The 24,354-nt window shown below is 37.6% G+C and overlaps 1 protein-coding gene and 1 long non-coding RNA gene across 2 annotated transcripts in view; one reads left to right on the forward strand and one right to left on the reverse strand.

The window, feature by feature from the left end:
• AP4E1 (adaptor related protein complex 4 subunit epsilon 1) overlaps window positions 1–14,374 on the reverse strand; it is a 67,865-nt gene extending 53,491 nt beyond the window's left edge. Inside the window, exons 1-5 of the mRNA XM_020887572.2 lie at window positions 14,140–14,374; window positions 12,276–12,347; window positions 7,421–7,544; window positions 3,067–3,140; window positions 573–694 (exon numbers count right to left, since the gene is read on the reverse strand). Of these exons, the coding sequence (XP_020743231.1) occupies window positions 573–694; window positions 3,067–3,140; window positions 7,421–7,544; window positions 12,276–12,347; window positions 14,140–14,289 (542 nt within the window). The 5' untranslated portion in view covers window positions 14,290–14,374. The remainder of the gene's footprint in view (window positions 1–572; window positions 695–3,066; window positions 3,141–7,420; window positions 7,545–12,275; window positions 12,348–14,139) is intronic.
• Window positions 14,375–14,401: 27 nt separating this feature from the next.
• On the forward strand, window positions 14,402–24,092 carry LOC139035640 (uncharacterized). The gene is made up of 2 exons (XR_011488292.1): window positions 14,402–15,693; window positions 18,569–24,092. It is a non-coding gene; the product is annotated as an uncharacterized lncRNA (long non-coding RNA).
• Window positions 24,093–24,354: the final 262 nt, after the last annotated feature.

Consider the following 24,354-nt stretch of genomic DNA (forward strand, 5'->3'; position numbering starts at 1 on the left):
AAGGGGCTTGAGCAAAAACAAATTAATTCCAAATTTGAAAAAAATCTTAATCAAGTTAATAAGGAGAGAGTTAAGGAATCATTCAAAATTAGCAAAATACTACAAGTTAAGGTTTATTTGTACATATCCTGCTATAAAATAGAATTTGAAAGCTGCAGTTTTTGTATAAAAGCATTTCCAGTACACTGAAGCTATGTATTCATGGCATCTGAACCACTTCCAAATGTTTTCCATTATTTCACTTTATAAAACAACTCTGTGAGAACGAAGGAGCTTCAATCAACCCCATATAGCCAAGGAAAAAACAGGACCACTGATAGTTAGCAGCAGAAGTGGAAAGAGAGCCAAGGATTCCTGATGGTAAGCCTCACTGTCTCAGTTTAACTTTAGAAAGCTGCCTAACATTTTTCTAAACCCACATAAAAATAAAGGACAGTGCTATTGGGGACTTTTGTATTATACCTGGCAGTCAAAGTATATCCTCTATCCTGGTAGCATTAAAGTTAGAAAAAAATTTTTAGTATAAGTTTTTCTTTTGAAATACACATCTATCCAAAAAAGAATTTACTTACTTAGAATGCTGAAGTTTATCTTCTATCAATGGAAGAACAGCTGGAATCATTTCTCGAGGGAAAATCTGGCTGACGACAGTAAGTGCCATACATACTTCTACTAGGTTAGTGCTCTGCAAGTCCTGACATAATTATTAAGCAAAGAAAACATTCAGTGCAAATTCTGAAACTAGGGACAGTGAGCTCAACATTGCAATGGTCCTATACACTTAATACTGTAGTTTTCAACTTATTTGTCCATTTAGGAATACCTCATATTTTATAGGAGTATCAGTGTTTCACTTGCCTTAATAGAATCAATAGATAAAAACAGCCCAAAAGTAACCGATCTAAAGGAAACTGTATTTCTGTTCTGACACTGACCAAAGTAGTCTTTTTTATTACAGCCTTTAAAACTTTTCTAAACCAGTAACAAAAAAAATTTATGAATTTTTATTTGTTAAAGCAATGAGTGGAAGTTTAAAAGGAAGCAATTTTTAAATACATACTATAAAATGCATGCATTTATATATACTTATATAAGCACAAAGTTTATAAACTATTTTAATAGAAACTGAAACTACATTTTTGAAAGTTTGGAAAAGTTTAAAGCTACTAGTAACCTTAAGAGAGTGACTTAAAATTCAGAAAGCACCACACACACTCTCTCTCTCTCTCTCTCTCTCTCTCTCACCCATACCAGAACAAGATAAACATGAAAAAGTTCAATTCAATTATACTTCATTACCAATTTTGTCTAAAAGTTTAACAGAAAAAAATACTGCATGTGGATTAAATTGTGTTTTTATTATCATAATTTCAGTTACCCAATTATACTCTATTCTCCATTAAATTGACTTTTAGAGTTTAAAAGACTTCAATTATTCAGTTTATATCATATCCCTTTAACATAAATCCTAGAGAAAAAGACAACAGCATGGAAAATGCACCCAACTAAGAGTCTGGAGATCTGAATCATAGTTCCAGCTCTGCTTTTTTTATTTTTATTTATTCTTTTACTGAAGTATAGCTGATTTGCAATATAGTATCAGTTTCAGGTGTACAGCATAGTGATTTAGAAAATTTTTGCAGATTATACTCCATTGTAGGCTATTATATGATAAATGGGTATAATTAATTCCCTGTGCTATCCTCATTCCTTACCTATTTTATATACAGTAATTTGTTATCTATTAATACCATACTCCTAAGTTGTTCCTCCCATGTCTCCCTATGGTAACCCCAAGTTCATTTTCTGTCTGTGAGTCTGTTTCTATTTTACATATACAGTCACTTGTATTATTTTTTAGACTATACATATAAGTGATATCATACTGTATTTGTCTTTCTCTGTGTGACTTATTTCACTAAGCATAGTATTCTCTAGGTTCATCCACATTGCTACAAATGGCAGTATTTCACTGTTTTCAATGCCTGAATAATACCCTATTACGTACATATGCCAAGTCTTTTTAATCCAACTGTCTGTTGACGGGCACTTGGGTTGTTTCCATGTCTTGGCTGCTATAAACAGTCCTATGCACACTGAGGTTATGTACCTTTTCAAGTTAGTGTCTTCGTTTTGTCCAGAAAGAAACCCAGGAGTGAAACAGCCTGATCATATGGTAGTTCTTTTTTAGTCTTTTAAGGAATCTCCATACTGTTTCCCATAGTGGCTGCCCAATTTACATTCCCACCAAGCATGTTTAAGGGTTCCCTTTTCTCCACATCCTTGCCAACATTTATTTTTCACAAACAATAGCCATTCACAAACAGTAGCCATTCTCAATGAGGTGATACATCACTGTGGTTTTGATTTTATTTCTCTAATAATTAGTGATGTTAAGCATCTTTTCATTGCCTGTTAGCCATCTACATGTCTTCTTTGGAAAAATGTCTATTCAAGTCTTCTGCTCATTTTGTGATTGCATTGTTTACTTTTTTTATATTGAGTTGTATGAGTGTTTGTGTGTTTTGAATATCAAGCCCTGTCAGTCCCATCATTTGCAAATATTTTCTCCCATTTCTTAGGTTGTCTTTTCATTTTATCAGTTATTTCCTTTGCTGTGCAAAAGCTTTGAAGTTTAATTAGGTCCCATTTGTTTATTTTTTGCTTTCTATTTATTCTGCCTTAGGAGACTGATCCAAGAAAATGTTGCTACAATTTATGTCAAAGAGTATTGCACCTATGCTCTCTTCTAGGAGTTTTATAGTTTCAGGTCTTACATGTAGATCTTTAGACCATTTTGAGTTTATTTTCCTTAACTCTGCTTTTTTAAATGAAACCATTATAACAGCAGCAGTAGCAAATGTTGTTCTGTAGAGTGTTTCATTCAACCCTCACAACTTGGTTAAGTTCTATTATTATCCTCATTTTACAGATGCAGAAAATGATCTAAAAGATCTTTCCAATAAACTCATTCTGCAAGCCTACATTCTTTCAAAAATATAAAAACTGTCAAATGCCTGAAGGAATAATTTAAGACTTTATATTAACCAGCATACAATACAGTACCTTTACAACTGTATTCACAAGGAGAAGCAATAGTTCATGACTTTCATGTAGAAATAAAGATACAGCCAAATAACCTTAAAATTTGAGAGAAAAAGTCTCATTACCACCTGTCAAAAATTAACTCTTCTTAAGAAGTTAAACAAAGCAATAATATATTCCAATGTTTTAATGTCAAAGACAGCAGTTACAGGTAAATATAAAAACAAATAGTAAAATAAGAAGGTTCAAAAAATTCAGTAAGGAAGATTTCAGGTGTTCTTCATCCTGAAGTCTTTCGTAATTAGGTATTTCACAGGATATAACTAAAATGGAAAAAAGGCTATGTGTACCAGCTTAAAGTCCTGTAAATGACATTAGGAATATATACCTTCTATTTTCTGTGCAAATTTCTACACAATCAAAACATTTTGTCTTGTAGCCAAATACAATTATCCAAAAACTAACAGCTGTTATAGTCAATAAATAGTGAGTTACCAGCTATTTGTATTACTGAATGAGCTATTTAATACCAAACCATATGACATAAATCATACAGTAAGCCATAATAAATACCTGGTTTTCTCAATTTGAAGATGAACTATTGAGTGAATAGATGTTGAGGAAAAAAACACTGTCTACCACATTAAATATACCCATTGACTTAAGCACTTTTAATAATATCAAACATAAAAAAGTACATCTTAAAATTGAGGAAGTACTTTAATACCATGACAAATACCATGTGTATGGAATCTAAGTGCCCCATTTCATTTTCCTGTCACCCTTCATATTGATAACATTTGTTAGACAGTTACCATTGGTCAAATACATTACAAGCCTATTGAATCTTTACAATAGCTCTATGAGGTAGGTATTATTATTATCCCCACTATAAAAATGAGGCCCCAAAAGGATAACTGCCCAAGGTCTGCAGCTACTACATGGTGGAGCCAGGACTACAACCAAGCCAGGAGGAGTCAGTTCACGTTTTTAATCCTTATGCTATTCTGTTTCTTCAGTCTCCCTTGAGACCTGATTCCCTGTTTCCCATCCCGGTTGTTTTTCATTCTTTTCAATTCTTCCAGCCCTTTTATTGGGGATTCTAAAGTTAACTATCCCTATCACTACCCAGCATTCATACTGTCTGTGCCTGTTGTGGTAAGTGGGGAAACTGTCAGAAATTTCCTATTCTCATAACCAAGCATCTTCACTGAAGGTCAGAGGAGCAGAGCTATCACTCCCATAATCAGGACAGAGAAAAAAGAACAAACCAGGACCAGGGAAGAGAAAAATCCTAGACAGCATTTAAATCAGAGATTACAGGAGGGGGGAACACATGTATACCTGTGGCCAATTCATGTTGCTGTATGGCAGAAACCATCACAATACTGTAAAGTAATTATTCAATTAAAATAAATAAAATTTTAAAAATAAAGCAGAGATTACATCTTATCAAACTACATACATCTGTTAAGCAAAGATATTATCCACAGTTAAGTCACTAGTACCACAATGCAAGAAGATCAACAAACTAATCCAAAGACTACCATGAAACCTTACAAAAAATCTTAAATCTATCTGTGTCAAAGAATGTCCTATTTTGACAACCAGAGAAAACAGGGCAACTATTTTGATAATCCAGAAACAGGGGGAAAAAATATTCTGTGACTCAAAAAATGAAAAAGCCTTCAGGAAAACATGACTTCCCTGGTGGCTCAGACGGTAAAGCGTCTGTCTACAATTCAGGAGGCCCGGGTTCGGTCCTTGGGTCGGTAAGATCCCCTGGAGAAGGCAATGGCACCCCACTCCAGTACTCTTGCCTGGAAAATCCCATAGACTGAGGAGCCTGGTAAGCTGCAGTCCACGGGGTCATGAAGAGCTGGACACGACTGAGCGACTTCACTCTCACTTTTCACTTTCCTGCATTGGAGAAGGAAATGGCAACCCGCTCCAGTGTTCTTGCCTGGAGAATCCCAGGGACGGGGGAGCCTGGTGGGCTGCCATCTATGGGGTCGCACAGAGTCGGACACGACTGAAGCGACTTAGCAGCAGCAGCAGCAGCATAGGATAAGAATACAGGCTTGGATTCATAGAAACTTAGGTTCATATTTTGGCTCCACCATTTAGTAAGCTCTATGACCTTGGACAACTGACTTGACCTTTCTGAGCTTCAGTTTTCTCCTCTGTAAAATGAAATACCATCTCACAAGATAAAGTACCTAACATAATACCTGACTTAATGGATACTGAGATTTATTTATTCAACAATATTCATGTGAAAAACAATAAGACATTATCTTTCAGACAAAGCACCAAAGTTAGCCATAGAACTCTCAGGAGGGTAGATGATGCAGAAGTACTAATATAAAGATATAAAAGATTTAAATGCTACCTTACAAAACAAGGGCTTCCCTTGTGGCTCAGCTGGTAAAGAATCTGCCTGCAATGCAGGAGACCTGGGTTTGATCCCTGGGTTGGAAAGATCCCTTGAGGAAGGGAAACGCTAGCCACTCTAGTATTCTGGTCTGGAGAATTCCACGGACTGTATAGTTCATGGGGTTACAAAGAGTTGGACACGGCTGAGCGACTTACATATCACACGTCACATTAAAAAACAAAACTTCCAGTCATTAGCACACAAAAAGAACATCTGATACCCACAAACATGTCTCTCTAGGTGGCAAGAAAATACTTTCCTAAGAAAGACCATGAATCTCAATGAGTCTGGGGTCTCCTTAGCCACTTTATCTATGAAATAACACATGTATAAGGTCATTCACTGCAACATTGGTTATGAGAGCAAAAAACAAAAGACAACTCATACATCCACCAATAGAGACCTGACTGAAAATACTGTGGTATATCCACCCACCCAGTGAAAACTATGCAACTGTATAAAAATATAAAGATATCAAAACAAGGTATAGAATAATCTCTACAGCAAGCAATTTTTTTGTTGTTGTTAAGAGAGAGTATATAAATGTGTACTTGTTTGCTTATTTTCAAAAAGAAGCAATGGAAAGATTAATCAGAAACTAGTGAAAATAGTTACTCATGGGTAAGGGGCAAACCTCATAGAGGAGCTAGAAATAAAAGTAAAAATTTGACAAATCAGAAATTTGTCTGATTATACCTTTTTATCAGGTCTTAACTTTGGATCATGTAACACAAGTAATTTTTACATATTTTAAAAATAAAACTTAGAGAATTCCCTAGTGGTCCAGTGGTTAGGACTCGGTGCTTTCACTGCTGGTCTGGATTCAAACTGGTCAAAAGAACTAAGATCCCACAAGGTTCACAGCAGTCATAAGTAAATAAATTTTAAAAATGTAATTGAAAATGAAAAAATTACATGAAAGTCTAAAAAGAAAAAGTCAGCAACAGATGTACAAAGTATTGACTACCTATTGTTTTCAAAACTTCCTGCTGTCAGAGATTTTAGAATTAGGTTGGAAAAGACAAATAGATGGCAGGAGCCACCTCAGTGATCACAGAAGAGTTAAAACTTGGTTTGGAATACAGAAAGGGAGAGATAGGCTGCCAGAGGACACTGTACTTGGAGGGAAGAATATAATGAAAGACAGAAGAGTATTTTTGGTGAAGTGAGGTTCAACAAGTAGAATACTGTGTGAGCACAGTCTCAGAATCTTTACCAAGACATCTCCCACACTTTCCCCATCATCTGACAGCACAGGTCAACATAACATATAACATAAGAAGAATGTTGGTCTCCGACAACATAACAGTATCAACTTCTTTAAATAAAGAATATGTTCTACTCCTATGTTATTCTAAAGTACTTCCTCCTTAAGCTTCTGATATGAAGCTGAAGCTATAAGAAAACAAGGTTTAAGTTTTTGAAAGGAGTTTTACTAATAGCCTTGAAGGCTGATTATAGAGATAACAATTTTTAAAAGATACCTGAAATCCTTACAGCTAACATTTGTGAAACTAGGAGCAAGATATCTAAAATTATTCACGGCAATTTCAGTCTTATTCTATTAAAAAACCATATCTGATTACTAAATTGCTGAAATTGAATAGACTTTTTAAAATCAGCTTTACTGAAGTATAATTTACATACAAGAAAAGTCATCTTTTTAAGGGTATACTTCAGTGAGTCTTGACAAAGTCATCTAACCACCATCATAAGAACAAGCAACTTTTAATCTTCTATGTAACTCCAAAATGCTATGAATCAGGAAAATTGATTTCATTTATAGGCTGTAAGTTTTTGAAATGTTATCTTTTAAAGGTAAGGAAATCACAAGGCAGTGTTCTAAAAACATACTACATATCAGTCATCATTCATTTTATATAATAGCCAGAACTTTAAGGACAAGATAAAGTGCAAAAGTCTTAAACCCATACATACCTACTCTTTTTTCTAAAAGATTTCCTTGTTGTGCCAACTTGATTGCATGTATATAGCCAAAGGAAGCATCATATCCAAGCATTTCACAATATATAAGTCTCACCATACATTCCTTCATCATTTTCTGGAAAAAAAAAAAATCCAGTAATCATATAAATAAATAGAATGCTTTGATTCTTTCTTTAGTATGTTGTAATCATTTAACAGTAGAATTCTTTAATCCTGGCACTGAAGAAACAACATATGTAAATTATCACCCAAAGTCAGACTTTGTAAACAGTTTCTCCCAAATTTAACTATCAACAGTACTCATTTTAGTAAAATTATTTCAATATTTTGTTAGAGGCAACAATATAAAATAAATCAACTATAGCCATTTCTAATTCTAGGTCACTCTCCTGAAAAATTTGGTTATAATGTGAGACGCATGGTCCTTAGAAAAAATTTCACTCACAGGACTCTAACTTGGTTTCTAGAATGCAGCACATCATTAAATATACTTTGTCAAATGAAAATATCCATGAAACCCCCACAGGTTGGTAACAATTTCTGTAATGAAAGTATTTTTCACATTTAAAGACCAAATTGCATCTGGGGTTTCTTCAGAATTATTATGCTGTATATGACACGCAATGATTAACTGTATTACTTTTTCAACAACTCCCACAATTATGATGACTTTATTAATGGTATGTGTATCTGTTGTTGCTCAGTTGTGTCCAACTCTGCAACCCCACAGACTGTAGCCCACCAGGATCCTCTGTCCACAAAATTCTCCGGGCAAGAATACTGGAATGGGTTGCTTGTCCCTTCTCCAGGGGATCTTCCCCACCAAGGGATTGAATCCAGGTCTCCTGCATTGCAGGCAGATTCTTTACCGTCGGAGCCACCCAGGGAAGCCCTATTAATGGTAGAGTCATTCCAATATTAAACTTAACTGAGTCTTTCAATATTTACAACATAAGCAAATAACTTGTTTTAAGAGATTCTATAAATTTATTTTATTAGTATGAGAATATCTGCATTCTCAATATTGACAGCAAATTTTAATCAAAAATTAAAAATATAAATAAATGTGTTTCAAAATGTAAAGCTCAGACTATTTTACTATCTAAAAATTAATTAGGGTAATAAATAAATCCTAATACATAACAGAATTATAGAATTCCTAAATCACAAAATGCTTAAGAAGAAATAGTAAAATAAAATGTTTTAAACTATGGACAACATTTAATATTTCATATATATTATATATAGATAGATATACACACTCATTTAAATATGAAAAGTTTAAAAATAAATCACAGGAAAATCTTAAGGGAATAATATTTAATGATTTAATTTAGGTCACTTGGGTTTAAAGTAATAAAAGTTAATTCATTACCACATTAACTACTAAATATTGAGAAAAATTGGTTCCAAATTGGGAAAGGAGTACATCAATGCTATATACTGTCACCCTGCTTATTTAACTTATATGCAGAGGACATCATGCTAAGTGCCAGGCTGGATGAAGCACAAGCTGAAATCAAGACTACAGGAAGAAATATTAATAACCTCAGATATGCAGATGACACCACCTTTATGGCAGAAAACAAAGAGGAACTAAGAGCTTCTTGATGAAGGTGAGAGGCAAGAGTGAAAGAGCTGGCTTAAAACTCAACATTCAAAAAGATAAGATCATGGCATCTAGTCCCATCACTTTATGGCAAATAGATGGGGAAACAATGAAAAGTGACAGACTTTATTTTCTTGGATTCCAAAATCCCTATGGATGGTGACTGCAGCCATGAAATTAAAAGATGCTCGCTCCTTGAAAGAAAAGTTATGACAGACCCACACAGCAAATTAAAGAGCAGAGATATTACTTGGCCGACAAAGGTTCATATAGTCAAGGCTATGGTTTTTCCAGTGGTCATGTATGGATGTGAGAGTTGGACTATAAAGAAGTCTGCGCGCCAAAGAACTGATGCTTTTGAACTGGCGTATTGGAGAAGACTCTTAGAAGTCCCTTGGACTGCAGGGAGATCAAACCAGTCGATCCTAAAAGAAATCAATCCTGAATATTCACTGGAAGTACTGATGCTGAAGCTCCAACACTTCAGCCACCTGATGTGAAGAGCCAACTCACTGGAAAAGACCCAAATGCTGGGAAAGATTGAAGGCAGGAGGAAAAGGGGACATAAGAGGATGACATGGTTAGATGGCATCACCAACTCAATGGACTTGAGTTTGAGCAAGCTCTGAGAGATGGTGAAGGTCAGGGAAACCAGGCATGCTGCGGTCCCTAGGGTTGCAAAAAGTTGCTGGACATGACTGAACAACTGAATGACGACAACTGAGAAAACATGTGTAAAAGATACTGGAAGCTTCTTCAAAAACTTCTGTATCAGGACTTCCCTTGTGGTCCAGTAGCTAAGACTGCATTCCCAATGCAGGGGGCCTGGCTTCAGTCTCTGGTTAAGGAGCTAGATTCCACATGTCGCAACTAAAGATACTGCAAGCTGCAACTAAGACCCGTTGCAGTAAAAAATATATATGTATATAATATATATATAATATATATATATAAAAGCAAACTTCTGTATCAATGAGGAGTGAAAGTGTTCATTTATGCCCTTAAATATCAACCTTGATTTTGTAACATTTTATCTCATAGGTTCTCAAAAGTCATCAGGAACTTTAGGTAAAATTCGACTGCATACACTATTATTCTTTTATTTTGGGAGAAAAAAATGTATTCTCCAATGTAGAAATTCACTTCAGAATTTCTTTAATAAACTGTAACTTCTACATGACCACCTCAAGGATAGACTATTCTATAATGTACCCTCAGAGTGACTGGCCATAATTATTATAAAATCTTCCTTCAAACAGTGGCTCCCTAACTTCTATCTACTTGTCTAAATTCTGTCAACACCAGGTTTATACCAAGTAACATGAAAAATTGTACTTAATGATGCCAACTATAGAAAATGGAAATCAAGCCAAGTAAAGAGAGAGAAGTCACTCAAGTATCACAATGCACAATGATTTTATTCCTACACATATAAACATATACCTATCCATACACACACATATGTATACATGTATACACACAGATATATCACATTGGAGGCCTCCCTGATAGCTTGGGCAGTAAAGAATCTGTCTGCAATGCAGGAGACCTGGGTTCGATCCCTGGGTGTGGAAGATCCCCTGGAGAAGAAAATGGCTACCCACTCCAGTATTCTGGCCTGGGAAATCCCACGGACGGAGGAGCGTGTGGGCCACAGTCCATGAGGTCACAAAAGAGTCGAACACGGTGGAGAGACTGACATTGAACACTGTATCACATTGACTATGCTTTGAGTTTCATTTGTCCACCTGGAAGAGTAACTCAGGCAGGTTAACAAGGAGTCCAAACCTAAGTAGGGCCCCTTTAAGGAGCAAGTAAACACTCTTTCTTTCTCACATTCTTTTGCCTTAGACAAGCAGGTCTCACAGGCAGCAGCATCTCTTGTTCAAGGACATGCCTTTTTTTGAGCTTTGGATGAATGTTATGGGAGAAGGCCTGGGTAAAACTTCCACAGCCTTGAGCTCTGGGTTAACCTGTTCCTTCTGGCTAATCTCATGCTGATGTCATCCCACGAGGAATGTTATGGCAAAGGGTTTGGGCGAAATTCTCACAGCCTTGAGGCATTTATTATCTATTCTCAGCAGCTGGTTGAGAAATATAAAAGGTCCCGCTTAAACTAGTGAGGCAGGTACTCTCCTGCCCCCTTCTGATGTCTATGTCAGAAGCTTTTTCTGTCACTTTCACTTTAAATAAAATCTATACAAAGTTCTGAGTGACTGTGACTATCTTTGGTCCTGGAGTTAAATCTTCTCCTTTGAAGACCACAAATCCGGTAGCACCATTCACCATCCTATTCTTATAACCAGAAAAGGAAATACATATATTCTCTCAGACTTTACAAGTGTTATTCACACACATGATCATGTGTACATGCAAAATGATCACCCTAGTATTTTTATTAGAAGTGTATGCCACAGCAACTTACACAAAGAAAGCACTCACTAAATCTTTGCTAAATAAATGTTGCTTATAAAATCTCATTATCTAAAACCAAGTAAAAATTAAAAGAAAAAAAAAAAAACCTAGGCCTTAATCTAACTATGTAGGAACAGTCCCACAGTGGCCACTGCTTAATTGCTGAATGAATGCTGTTTGAAAATCAAATTATAGGGAATTAATTTTTTTAAACTAGATCTTGATTTAGCTATTATGCAATATACTCAGTTTTACAGCAAGAAAATCATTTTTATACTTTGTCAGTCAACCTATACTCCCAGATGTAGAAATGGAAAATAAGAGATTTTTACAATGTATCAATTCAGGTCTGTATTAAAATACTATTATTTTAATAGTATTATGTTTTATATATTTTATATTGTATATATTATATATTTTAATATTACATAATGTGTGTTATCTATATTTATATTTAATATATATTAAATATTATATATTTTAATAGTATTATAATACTATTTTAAATTATGTGTCCTAACCTTTTTCAGTGCACAACATTAAAACAATAAGATCAGTTATGGGGGTCCCAGGAGTATTACCACATTTACGTTAACTATCATCATGTTGGCACTGAACTGACATCAGTTACGCAAGTTTTGGTCTGGTGCAGTCAGTTGATAATAAAAACGCCAAAGTTAACATCTGACTTATTATCCTCCATAACTGATTTTGACTGTGATATATTAGATTTTAGCAACTCATCAGTTAATGCCACTACTGAGTCAATAGTAGACCAGATTTCAAATTGAAAACACACTGACATTGACTATGTAAACTTACTAGAGTTGTAGTAGGAGCAGAAACAGTTGCTTTCAGATTATTCAGTTCCTGCTGGATTAATTTCTCTTCCTCCTAAAAAAGTGAAAATATTTGACTCATGAATAACTGTCTTTTTAAACTGTTAACAGTATTTTTAAAAGGGAAAAGTACAACTCACAATATTATAAATAAAAAAGAAACATTATTTTAAAGGAGAGTTATAAAAAGTATGTGCTTCAGATTTGCCTAAGGGGATTTCTCCAACCCTCAGAATCATTCCTGGAAAGAATTAAACATTTTCATGCTAACTCACCACTCCTCTTTTCTTCACTCAGTTACTGTCCCCTTACGGACGGTTGAGCAGAAAATGTTTTTGTTTTGTTTTGTTTTTTTAACACTGGAGAGTAAGTAGAAAAGAAATTCTTCATGTAGTAGCCCAGAATAAGGTTCTCACACCTTCTTCATGGAATGGATAAAAAGGGTAAGAAGAAAAAAAGAAAACAATCCTTTTCTCTTAAACTATATTCTTCTTCCCTACCTTTTTCCCTTTATTCTTTGCATCCTTTCCCTATCCTTCTATCTCTTTCTCACACACATAGAATAAATACATAAATATGGCTACTTCTATCATCTGCATTGTATTTTACCTCCTTAAGCACTTGAAAATCGGTCCAAATTTTGCCCAATACAATGCTATCTCTAAGTTACACAATGAACTAGCTAGCAGATGCCCATTAAGTGACTAACCAAAAAATACTAGTGAAGTACTGCCACATTTACATACCTTACATACAGTTTCAAACCGCAAATATTTAAAACCAAAAATATTTTATTTCATTTACCATCTCACAAAAATTAGCAAAGGACAAAATGTTAATATTAAGTCCACAAATAATTATTTTCTGTGATTTCTGAATGTGAAACAGATCCTCTCCAGTACATCATCCTATTTCAGTTTTTAAAAAGTTTTTAAACCTTCAAAGCACTTTGAAGAAAAACCTCCTGTCTCTTTTCTTCTCTCCTGACACATATTTCACCATATACTACTTATACCTGTCTTAAGCCCAAGATGAAGGACCAATTCTTTGGAAAAAGGAATGTTTTAGACTATTTCCTTAGGGTTTAACACACAGCTTCTTCCATAAGTATTTTCTTAACAAACAAATTATGCTATACCACATGATCTTTTTTTTAAGATACAAAATCCTTGAAGCTTTTTATCAGCATCTTACACAATCCATACAACTACAGAAAGTTTCTGGGAACTTAAAATTTTCCATTATAAATGCTCGTTTTCAAAGCCCATCAGAGGCAGAAACTTACTCAGCAAATACTGAGATTGGGAAGAATTACGCTTTTTCTTTGCCCAATCCAGAGGTCTAACCTAAGAACCTCGAGCTCCCCAAACATGTTCAACAGCAGGTTCAGATAGCAGGGCCTGTTCTAATGTATGCTACCTAGCATACACTAAAGAACTGGGACAGAGCAAGAATCCGAGTTAGAAAGAAACTTTTTAGAATAACGCTGACACTTCCATGGCACCTGGTATTTTCAACTGGTTGGTGTCTCTTCTAACCCTCGAAATAATCTATGAAATATGTATCAGTACTTTGACACTTCAAGGTTCGAGAAACACACGGAGGCTCAAATACTAAAGATTTTGCCCCAGGTAATAATGAGTCACTGTCAGGGCCAACAGTGGAAACCTGGCCTCCTAGTTGTCTGTCTGTCCGGGCAGCCCAAGTGACGCTTCCGGAGAGAAGCCAGAACCGACAGGCACACCCGCCGGAGAGACAGTTCCGGAGGGTTCACCGCGGGACCAGAGCCTCCCAGAGAGGGGGCCTCCCTCAGGCGCCCCTGACCTCCCGGCCCGGCGGACACCTACGTGCTTGGAGGTGAGCGCGGTGATGCCGCGGACCAGGCCGCCCAGCCGGGAGGAGAAGGACGCCTTGGCGGCCGTAGGCCCGCCAACCGACTGGTTCTGTAGGAATAGTCCCGGCAGCGCCGTCAGTGTTTTCTCCACTATGTCGCTCATCGCCGCCGCCCGCGATCCGCTCGCCACCCGGCCTCATGCCCGGCCCCTGACCCGCCGCCGGCCCGGCCTCCGTAGGCACTTCCTGTTTGTTTGAAGAAGAAATCTTTATTCGCGTCCGGCGCGGACAAGTACGGTGTTTTTCTCAGAGACGCCGCTAGAGGGCGCGAGAGTCCGCGAGCAAAACACCGCGCTCCAAGCCTGCGCGGATGTTGTCGTCTTGTGGTGGAGGAGGAGGGCCGAAGAATTGATGCTTTTGAACTGTGGTGTTGGAGAAGATTCTTGAGAGTCCCTCGGACTACAAGGAGATCCAACCAGTCCATCCTAAAGGAAATCAGTCCTGAATATTCATTGGACGGACTGATGCTGAAGCAGAAACTCCAATACTTTGGCCACCAGATGCGGAAAACTGGCTAATTGGAAAAGACCCTGATCCTGGAAACGGTTGAAGGCGGGAGGAGAAGGGGATGACAGGATGAGATGGCTGGATGGCATCACCGACTCAATGGACATGAGTTTAAGTAAACCCCGGGAGTTGGTGATGGACAGGAAAGCCTGGTGTGCTGCAGTCCATGGGGTTGCAAAGAGCCGGACACGACTGAGCAACTGAACTGAACTGAACTGAGAAGGACCGGACGCTCCCGGTTTCGATGGCAACGCCAGCGTCTCGCGCGTCTCTGGCTCCTCCTAAGGTAACCGCTGCCGCCGGTCCTTCCTTCAAACTTCGCCCACCGAAGTCTCGCTTTCGCTTTAGGCGCCTCCGCGCTGCTGGGGACACCACAAGGAGGTGGACATTCCTGGCCCTCTCTCGGCCACTGCTCACTGCCTGGGGACCACCGGCAATCCCTACACCTCCCGCCGCCGCACCCTGAGGGGCGGAATCGAAGAGGGACCGCGGCACCACGCTCTGCCCGGGTCCTGGGGGGCCGGGACCCTGGTGGAGTTGAATGACAGCGCGGCTGTCCTATGGACTCAGCCTGCCGGGTTCAGCCCCCGCCGCGCACGGGGACTCTTGGCCAGTGTCCCTACCCTTCCGCCCCTCTTCTAGGATCTGGGGAGGCAGCCAGCAAGGGGAAGTGGTCGGGTGGCCACCACCACCACCGCCCCCGACCTATCGTCTCGCAGTGTTCTGTTATTTTCTATTTTAAAACGGATGACAGTTGCCACTACATCAATATTTATCTCCCTGTACTGAGGATGTCTTATTCATTGCTGTTATCCCAACTTCGGTCTGGAACAGAATCTAGTACAGTGGTTTTTGAGAATGTGGTCTGATGACTTCTGAAGATCTCTGAGACCCTAAGACAGGATCCAGGAAGTCAAAACTATAGTCACAACATTACTTTAATGTTATTTGCTGTTTTCATGCTTATCCTCTCCAGAGTGTATAGAGACTTTTTCAAGAGGGTAGGTGATTTACAGCCTCTATTGGCTGGTGAAATGCGTGTTTGAATACTCCACTTGTATTTTATAGATTGAGCTACGGTTTAGGATATGTTGGTAGATAAATGTGTTTTCAGAGATCAGATCGTTTTATTCTCAGTACTTCTAGTGGGTTCTTAGTATCTTCATGATGCAATGAAAATTCATATTTTAAGGCAAGACAAGAGAAATTTAGACATAAAGTTTTTCTTTGTCTATTTGGGTCGGTCCCTCCCCTCTAATGTGCATTGTGCAAATGCATTATGCATTGACCAGACGTCCCCAATGGCAGAAATACCTACTCCACCATAAACATCAATTTTCCTTTTCATTTTTTTTTTTTTTTTTTTTTTTTGGCACCAGTTATCTAACTCTTAGAAGATAATCTTGCTTTCTCAATCTTGTAAGGGGTCACAATGCTCCACCATTCACCTTCTACCTGTAGACAATTTTAGTGAACTTTATGTACAATGCCAGTGTATCATTTCCTGTACAAATAGCTGATGGTGTAAAACAGACTGGTGAGATGACCAGGGGAGATTCTGGGTCACACCTAGTAGAATTTCTGGGCTTAAATATTTATTCATAATGTTACTAACTATATTAATTGTATTCTCATTGATTTTTTCCATTATCAACTGTGTGGCCAAGCCTCAGAAAAAATTCATGATGACTATTATTGTTCACTCACTCAGTGGGGTCCAACTCTTTGCAACCCCACAGACTGCAGCATGCCAGGCTTCCCTGTCCCTCACCATCTCCCAGAGCTTGCTCAAACTCATGTCCATTGAGTCGGTGATGCCATCCAACCATCTTGTCCTCTGTTACACCCTTCTCCTCTTGCCCTCAATCTTTCCCAGCATCAGGATCTTTACCAGTGAGTTGACTCTTTGCATCCGGTGGCCAAAGTATTGGAGCTTCAGCCTCAGCATCAGTCCCTCCAATGAATATTCAGGACTGATTTCCTTTAGGATTGACTGGTTTGACCTCCTTGCTGTCCAAGGGATTCTCAAGAGTCTTCTCCAACACCACAGTCAAAAGCATCAATTCTTCGGCCCTCAGCTTTCTTTATGGTCCAACTGTCACATCCATGCATGACTACTGGAAAAACCATAGCTTTGACTATATGGACCTTTGTAGACAAAGTAATGTCTCTGCTTTTCAATATGCAATCTAGGTTGGTCATAGGTTTTCTTCCAGGGAGCAAGCGTCATTTAATTTCATGACTGCAGTCATCATCTGCAGTGATTTTGGAGCCCAAGAAAATAAAACCTGTCACTGTTTCCATTTTTTTCACCATCTATTTGCCATGAAGTGATGGGACCAGATGCCATGATCTTCACTTTTTGAATGATGATTATGTTATTTAAGACAATTGGTCAAATATGTAGTCCTATAAGATCAATCATCTTAGTAGTGTAATTCTAGATATGGGAAGAAGCAACAAGAGGGAACCATTTCCTGAACCATAACAGACTAGTAAGACAGGCAGTCCAGAGGCTTTTGGTTACTGTTAACAATGCCTAGTCCAGCAATAGCACACAGTGAGGGCCTATCAATGGAATCTGTGCCTGACCTGGGAATGAGCATTCCTAGCACCATGGAAAAAATTGATCACGAAATTACTCCCAAACCTTAGTCAAAATTAAGACCAAAAGAAGATATTTTAAAATAAAGAATGTTACTCACCACCCAGTTCTTCAAAAATCAGGTCATTAGCCACGGCAGTTGCTGACTTAAAATATAACCTGAAAGGAATTCAAGGCAAAGATCAGGATGAGGCACTCTGTGCTCTGAAAAAGTGGCAGAACTGGCTCTCGGATAAATATTTGTAGGAAAAAAATTTATGAACCCAGTTTCTTAGATCTTCTTGTTCTTAGATGTAAGAAAATTGGGAAAGGGGTACGTCGAGGCTATACATTGTCACCCTGCTTATTTAACGTCTATGCAGAGTACATCATGTAAGCTGGTGGGCTGAATGAAGCCCAAGATGGAATTAAGATTGCAGGGAGAAATATCAATAACCTCAGATATGCAAATGACACCACCCTTATGGCAGAAAGTGAAGAGGAACTAAAGAGCCTCTTGATGAGGGTGCAAGAGGAGAGTGAGAAAGCTGGCTTAAAACATTCAAAAAATAAGATCATGGCATCCAGACCGTCACTTCATGGCAAACAGATGGGGAAACAATGGAAAGAGTGACAGGCTTTATTTTTCAGGCTCCAAAATCACTGAAGATGGTGACTGCAAACGTGAAATTAAAAGACACTTGCTCAATGGACATGAGTTTGAGCAAGCTCCAGGAGATGTGTGAAGGACAGGGAAGCCTGGCATGCTGCAGTCCCTGGGGTGGCAAAGAGTCGGACACAACTGAATGACTGAACAACAATACTTAGAAAAGCACTAAAACCATTAACTAATATATTTGTTCCTCACAAACAGCGGTAACCTTCTACCAAGATGAGGGCTTAATTGCACATACCCTTTCATCAAACTCACATATACTACCGGCCTCCCCCTGTACCTCTTCAGAACTGTTCTCAGAGCTCTCTGACAGACTGTCTTCCAGGTTATATTCCTCATTTGGCTCAAATAACATTTTCCATTTCCTCTAAGAATTTTGTCAATGTTTATTTATATCTTATTTCTCATTAATCATCCAATAAATGGTATTTTGAAATTCCTAAATTGTGACTGTACTTATGCAAAAACACAAGGAAAAACATTTTGTTGTTTTGCAAGAATATTTTTAATTTATTAAAAACTTTTTTTACTATTTAAATTTTATCTAAAGCTTATTTTTTAGAATTTAATATTTTATTCTAAAATAAAATTTTATTTGTAATTTTTTTAATTTTAGGTTTTTTCATTGACACACAAGAGAGAAATTAAAAGATCTGCTTTCTCAATCTCCCACATGTAAAGATACTAAAAAAGATGATACATCAGTATCAGAAGATTCTGACTCAGGTAAAGGGAAAAATCTAAGTGAACTATAAATAAGAAAGAAAAGTGTGACCAAAGCTTATTTCTTTTCCTTGACTTTAGAGATATTAATGGTTTCCCTCAGTCAACAGAATATTGTCAGACACTATCATGGTGCCAGGTAGGTTGAGGCATCATTTTGAGACCAGTCATTCTCAGTTTAAAGGAAAGCAAATTGAATATTTTTAAAATGATAACCTTTCTAGAGAAACGAATATCACATATTAACACATATATGTGGAATCTAGAAAAATGGTACTATGTGCAGGGCAGGAATGGAGACTCAGTCATGAAGAATGGACCCGTGGACCCAACGGGGGATGGAGAGGGGGGGCGAGCTGGGAAAGCGGCACTGATGTACATGAGCTACCACGTGTAGAGTGGATAGCGGGTAGGAATCTGCTGTGTAGCACAGGCCTCAGCTCGGTTCTCTGTGACAACCTAGGGTGAGATGGGCAGTATGGTGGGAGGGAGGCTCAAGAGGCAGGGGATGTGTGTTCCTTATGGCTGATTCACGTTGTTGTACAGTGGAAACTAACACAGCACTGTGGAGCAACTATCCTCCCATTAAAAATAATTTTTTTTAATGTATAAAAAAAAGCCTGCCGAGAAAGGTGAGAAAACTTTAAAAAATAATAATAATAAATAAAAATGTAAAATCAAAATGACAGCCTCTTTAAAAGCCAAAGCATTTTTGTTACCACTTTTCAAACTAGAAATGAATAGCCAGTTGAAACATTTTACAGGTTAAATTATTGTATTGCCCTGGCTGGAGAAGGGCATATGATAGCTGAGAGACTAATAAAGCCTGCACATTACTGAATGAATGCTTGCTAGGTGAAAAGTCTGTGAAAGAAATCATGTTTTCCAAAGATGCAGTTTAGAAATTTAGTTGCAGACATAAAGATTTTTAATTTAATACCCTATCTGTAGAATTATACTGTCAAGATAGATAAAAATTATATAATTATAGATGTAGCTAGACTTGTTGCTTTGCTTGTATCTATCAAGTGTCAGCACGAGCTAATCCTTGAAGATCTTTTATATAAATTCCTGGCATTAAACTAAAGTTGCTAAAATAAAGCATTATACATTTTTTTTTAATCTCATAATTTATACTGGAACAATTGTGCTGATATTTTCACTAATTGTATAAAATCAGTACCTGGCAAAACTGCTGGCACCTTGGCACAAATCAAGGCAAAGGCTCCCAACTGTACTCTTCACCACCAAATACTCACGTTTTTTTAAAAATCCAGTTACACAGAAGAATATCTTTTTTTAAATTAATTTATTTTTTAATTGAGCGATAATGGCTTTACAGAATTTTGCTGTTTTCTGTCAAACCTCAACATGAATCAGCCATCAGTAGAAGCATATCTTTAATGAAGCAGTGAGAATTTTTTATTTTATTTAAGTCTCATTCAATTTAAGTGCATTTTACCTAAAATGCCTATAGACCAATGATTTTAATGTAACCCTATATGAAAAGTTCACTGATACATTTTCAAATTCCATATTGCAACAAACCTTTAAGAAACTACTGCTCGTTGAGTTTTGGTATGGTGTCAAAGAAGAATATCCTTAGTTATTTGAAAAGGCTATTAAAATACTTTCTTTTTTCCTGAGCAACATAATCTATGTGAGACTAGGATTTCTTCATAAACTTCAAACATACCAACCCATGGTAGGCTGATACTGTCTGCCAAGGATATGGTCATATCCTAATCTTTGGACTTTGTGAATGTTACCTTATAGAGTGAAACTTGCACAGATGTGATTAAGGGTCTTGCAAGAAAGCAACTAAACTATCCTGGTTTATCTCAGGAGGCCCTAAGTGCCATCATAAATGTTATAAGAGAGAGGAAGAGAGAGAAAATGAAAGAGAAAAATTTGATGTAAAGATAGAAGCAGAGATTGAAGCAAGTCATCACGAGTTAAGGAGCACCAGCAGCCACAAGAAGCTGGTAGAGGCAAGAAATGACTTTTCCTCTAGAGCTTCCAGAGGGAGTACTTGCTGGCACACACCTTGATTTCTGTCCAGTGAGACTGATGTTGAACTTCTGGCCTCCAAAACCATTGTGGTTGTTCAGTCGCTCAGTCGTGTCCGACTCTTTGCTACCCCATGAACTTCAGCACACCAGGCTTCCCTGTCCTTCACTATCTCCCAGAGTTTGTGCAAACTCATGTCCATTGAGTCAGTGATGCCATCCAACCATCTCATCCTCTGTCACCCCCTTCTCCTCTTGCCTTCAATCTTTTCCAGCATCAGGGTATTTTTCCAATGTTTCAGCTAAAACCAAAAGGGATTACATTTCTGTTATTTTCAGCCACAGATAATTTGTTACAGCAGCCCCAGGAAACTGCTACAAACCCCAAAGTAATGAATTAAATGCAGCACCAGGCATGAGACTATCCAGCTGTCTTATATTCAGCCTAACATAAACAGATATGCAGATTTGCAAAACAGAGTCACTCCTCTCACTTTTTTCATTTTGAATATATAGCTTTTTTTTAATGTTGCTAACATGTAATATGTTTATTGTTGCTATTTTTTTTAATTTTAGTTTTTTTATTTGGCTGTGTCAGATCTTACTTGTGGCATGGGGGATCTTCTTGTGTCACTCAAGATCTTTCATAGCAGACCCCGGACTCTTTGGTTGTGCCATAAGGGCTTAGCTTGCTTTGTGGCATTGGTATCTTAGTTCCCCAACCAGGGATCCAAAGGATCAAACCCTGCATTGCAAGGTGGATTCTTAACCACTGGATAACCAGGGAAGTTCTTATTGTTTCTATTTTATTTATTTTTTGTTTGTTTGTTTGTTTTTTCTGTTTCTATTTTAAAATCAGCTATTAGCTCAAATTTTTTCTGTTTTAACTTTGTTAATTCAGTAAAAGACTATATATATATAACCTATATTAGCAAAAGCTTTGGGGGGGTCCTCAATAATTACTAAGCATGTGGAGGGGTCCTGAAACCAAAATGTTTGAAAACTGCTTATGTAGTACTTAGTAGGTGCTCATTTTGTTGAAGTAATCATTATATTTATAATTCAATCATAATTCAGTCAATAGGTGAGTATAGGCTAGTAAACAGCAAAAGAATTTAGAGGTAAGGTGAATGGTCACAAAGGAAAAAGACAAAAGAGTTCTCAGAAGAGAGAAAAATTTGGGAAAAAATACAAAATTATCTCCAGTTGACTAGGTTATGAACAGTAGTTGCTGAAACATAAAGATCATTGAATATCCACCAATTCCTACTACGCTCCCACTAGCTTCCACCTCCCAACGCTAAAAATTGAAAGTAGAGCTGAGAAACAAACGTCAAAAGCCCAGAAATGAAATGCCTGTTAGGAAAAGCTGCAGAACTACATGGCAGGCTCTGTAAGATTTAAAATTATAAGATGTGGGAACTGTAGAATATTTGGAGTTCACCTACACATCCAATTACTAATTTTGTAGAAAAGGATACTGATACTTAGATTGTGAAAGCCACTTGTCTAAGATCATGCAAACTTAGAGGTAGAACTGAAATCACAGCCCTAAATCTAGACTCAGCCTGGAACATTTCTCCTGAACTCTCTTGGTATTGATGGTGAAAAGGTTGTCCATGGCTTCCTGTTCTGAGGCTCTGGCTCCGAGCCCTGCCCTGAAATGAAGGGGATGTGGATGTTCTTTTTTAAGCTTGTAATTTAAGACTATACATTCTTTTCCCGTAAATATGGGCTGTTCTTTCTCTTTTCCCCATCTCTACCTCTGTCCCAGGTAATTTCACTCAGAATGACATACTATCACCGGGATTGAACCTATTCAATTAAATGCTCAACAAGTGGATTTCCTCTGTGTCTTCTTCCAGTCAGGGAGGAAGGTGGCTCTCATTGAGCTGAAAATAGAGCAGAGAAGTGACTCAGTACATTTTAATAAGGTGGTCCTAGGACAGTAGTGGGCAAACTAGTTTATTCTCCACAAGAATATGAGCAGCCCCACCACAAACTTTCTAAGCAGGGCTGTCTCACTTGAAAATACATACAAATGTGTGAGGGAGTGATAAAATATTTTTCTCCAATGTATTTCCTCAGCTTCTTTTTTTGAAACTTTTATTTTCAATAGGTGCTAAGCTCACTTTATTCAAAATTCATAATGTACAAAAAGTTATTCTAAGACAAGACTTGTTCACTTCCCATTCCCAGCCCCCGACTTCCCCTCCACAGAAGCAACTGTCATGATCTATTTCTTCAGAAATATTTTGTACATGAACTTTAGCTTTTGCTTTGAAAGACTTGGATTCCGCCCCCATGCCCACAGAGAATTCAGCCCCCTTCTTTTCAGGATTTATCTCCAGGGAACCATTCCTTCATCTAACATTTTTCCAAAAATTTCTGCCCTGAGTCAATGGGTCTGTTGAAGACAGACAACAGTTGTTCATGCTCTCCTATTTCAAGGTTTCCATGCTGTCCTGAGAATGTGCATGGGAAGTACCTGAAAGAAGAACTCCAGGACACACACCCCACACCCCCACTGCCAAGTTCTCACTCTCTATTCTTGGCCAGACTCCTGTCTAGACTCTTAGTCATCCATCCAGTCCCCAACCCTGTCAACTTCTAAACTCCATTTAGCTTTCTTCATCACCTTGTTCTCTGTATTTAACATCTGGCAGTATTTTCCCTGAAAAGACCTCATCAGCTCCCACCAATAATTCTGCTTTCCCACTCAAGCTAAATTGCCTCCACTTACCCCTGATAACATGCTTAAAACATCCTCTTGCTCCAAAGCCATCTTGCTTTAGTATCTCATCTCTGTCCTGGATTATTATTTTTTTAAAAAAACCTTCTAATTAGTCACTTCACCACCACCAATTCTTTTTTCAGCTAAACCTTTAAAAAGAGCTTTCTATTTCAGAATCTGATCATATTATTCTCAGTTCAAAATAGTCTAGTAGATAAATTGCAGATATTATTCATAAGAGCCAAAAGCTGGAAACAACCCAAATGTCCATAAGCTGATGATAGATAAATAAAATGAATCCATACAATAGACTACTTTTCATACGTAAAAAGAAATGAAGCCCATACTGCATGGATGAGCCTCGAAAACATGCTCAGTAAAAGAAGTCAGTTACAAAACACTATATATTGTATGATTTCATTTATATATGATCAGAAAATTCAAATCTGCAGCGACAAAAATCAAATCAGTAGTTGCCTGAAACTGGAAATGAAATTGACTGCAAATACTAATGAGGGAACTTTATGGGGTTTTAGAAATGTCTAAATCTAGGTTATAACAGTGGTTGTACAGCATTATAAATTTACTAAAAATCATTGACTGTACACTTATAATGGGTGAGTTTTATGGCATGTAAATTGCATCACAATAAAACTATAAAATATTTAAATGGATTTTAGAAATGCTCGTTTATTTATTGATTTACAGTTTGCTACAGGATATTTTTTGCCTTTTCATACTGCTCATGGGGTTCTTAAGGCAAAAATACTGAAGTGGTTTGCCATTTCCTTCTCTAGTGGACCACATTCTGTCAGACCTCTCCACCTGTCTGAACTCTCCACCATGACCCGTCCGTCTTGGGTGGCCCTACACAACATGGCGCATAGTTTCATTGAGTACTTGAACTGTGAATTTCCAGATATTCAAGCTGGATTT

This window comes from Odocoileus virginianus, chromosome 6, assembly GCF_023699985.2.
Source record: "Odocoileus virginianus isolate 20LAN1187 ecotype Illinois chromosome 6, Ovbor_1.2, whole genome shotgun sequence".
Classification (NCBI taxonomy): Eukaryota; Metazoa; Chordata; class Mammalia; order Artiodactyla; family Cervidae; genus Odocoileus; species Odocoileus virginianus.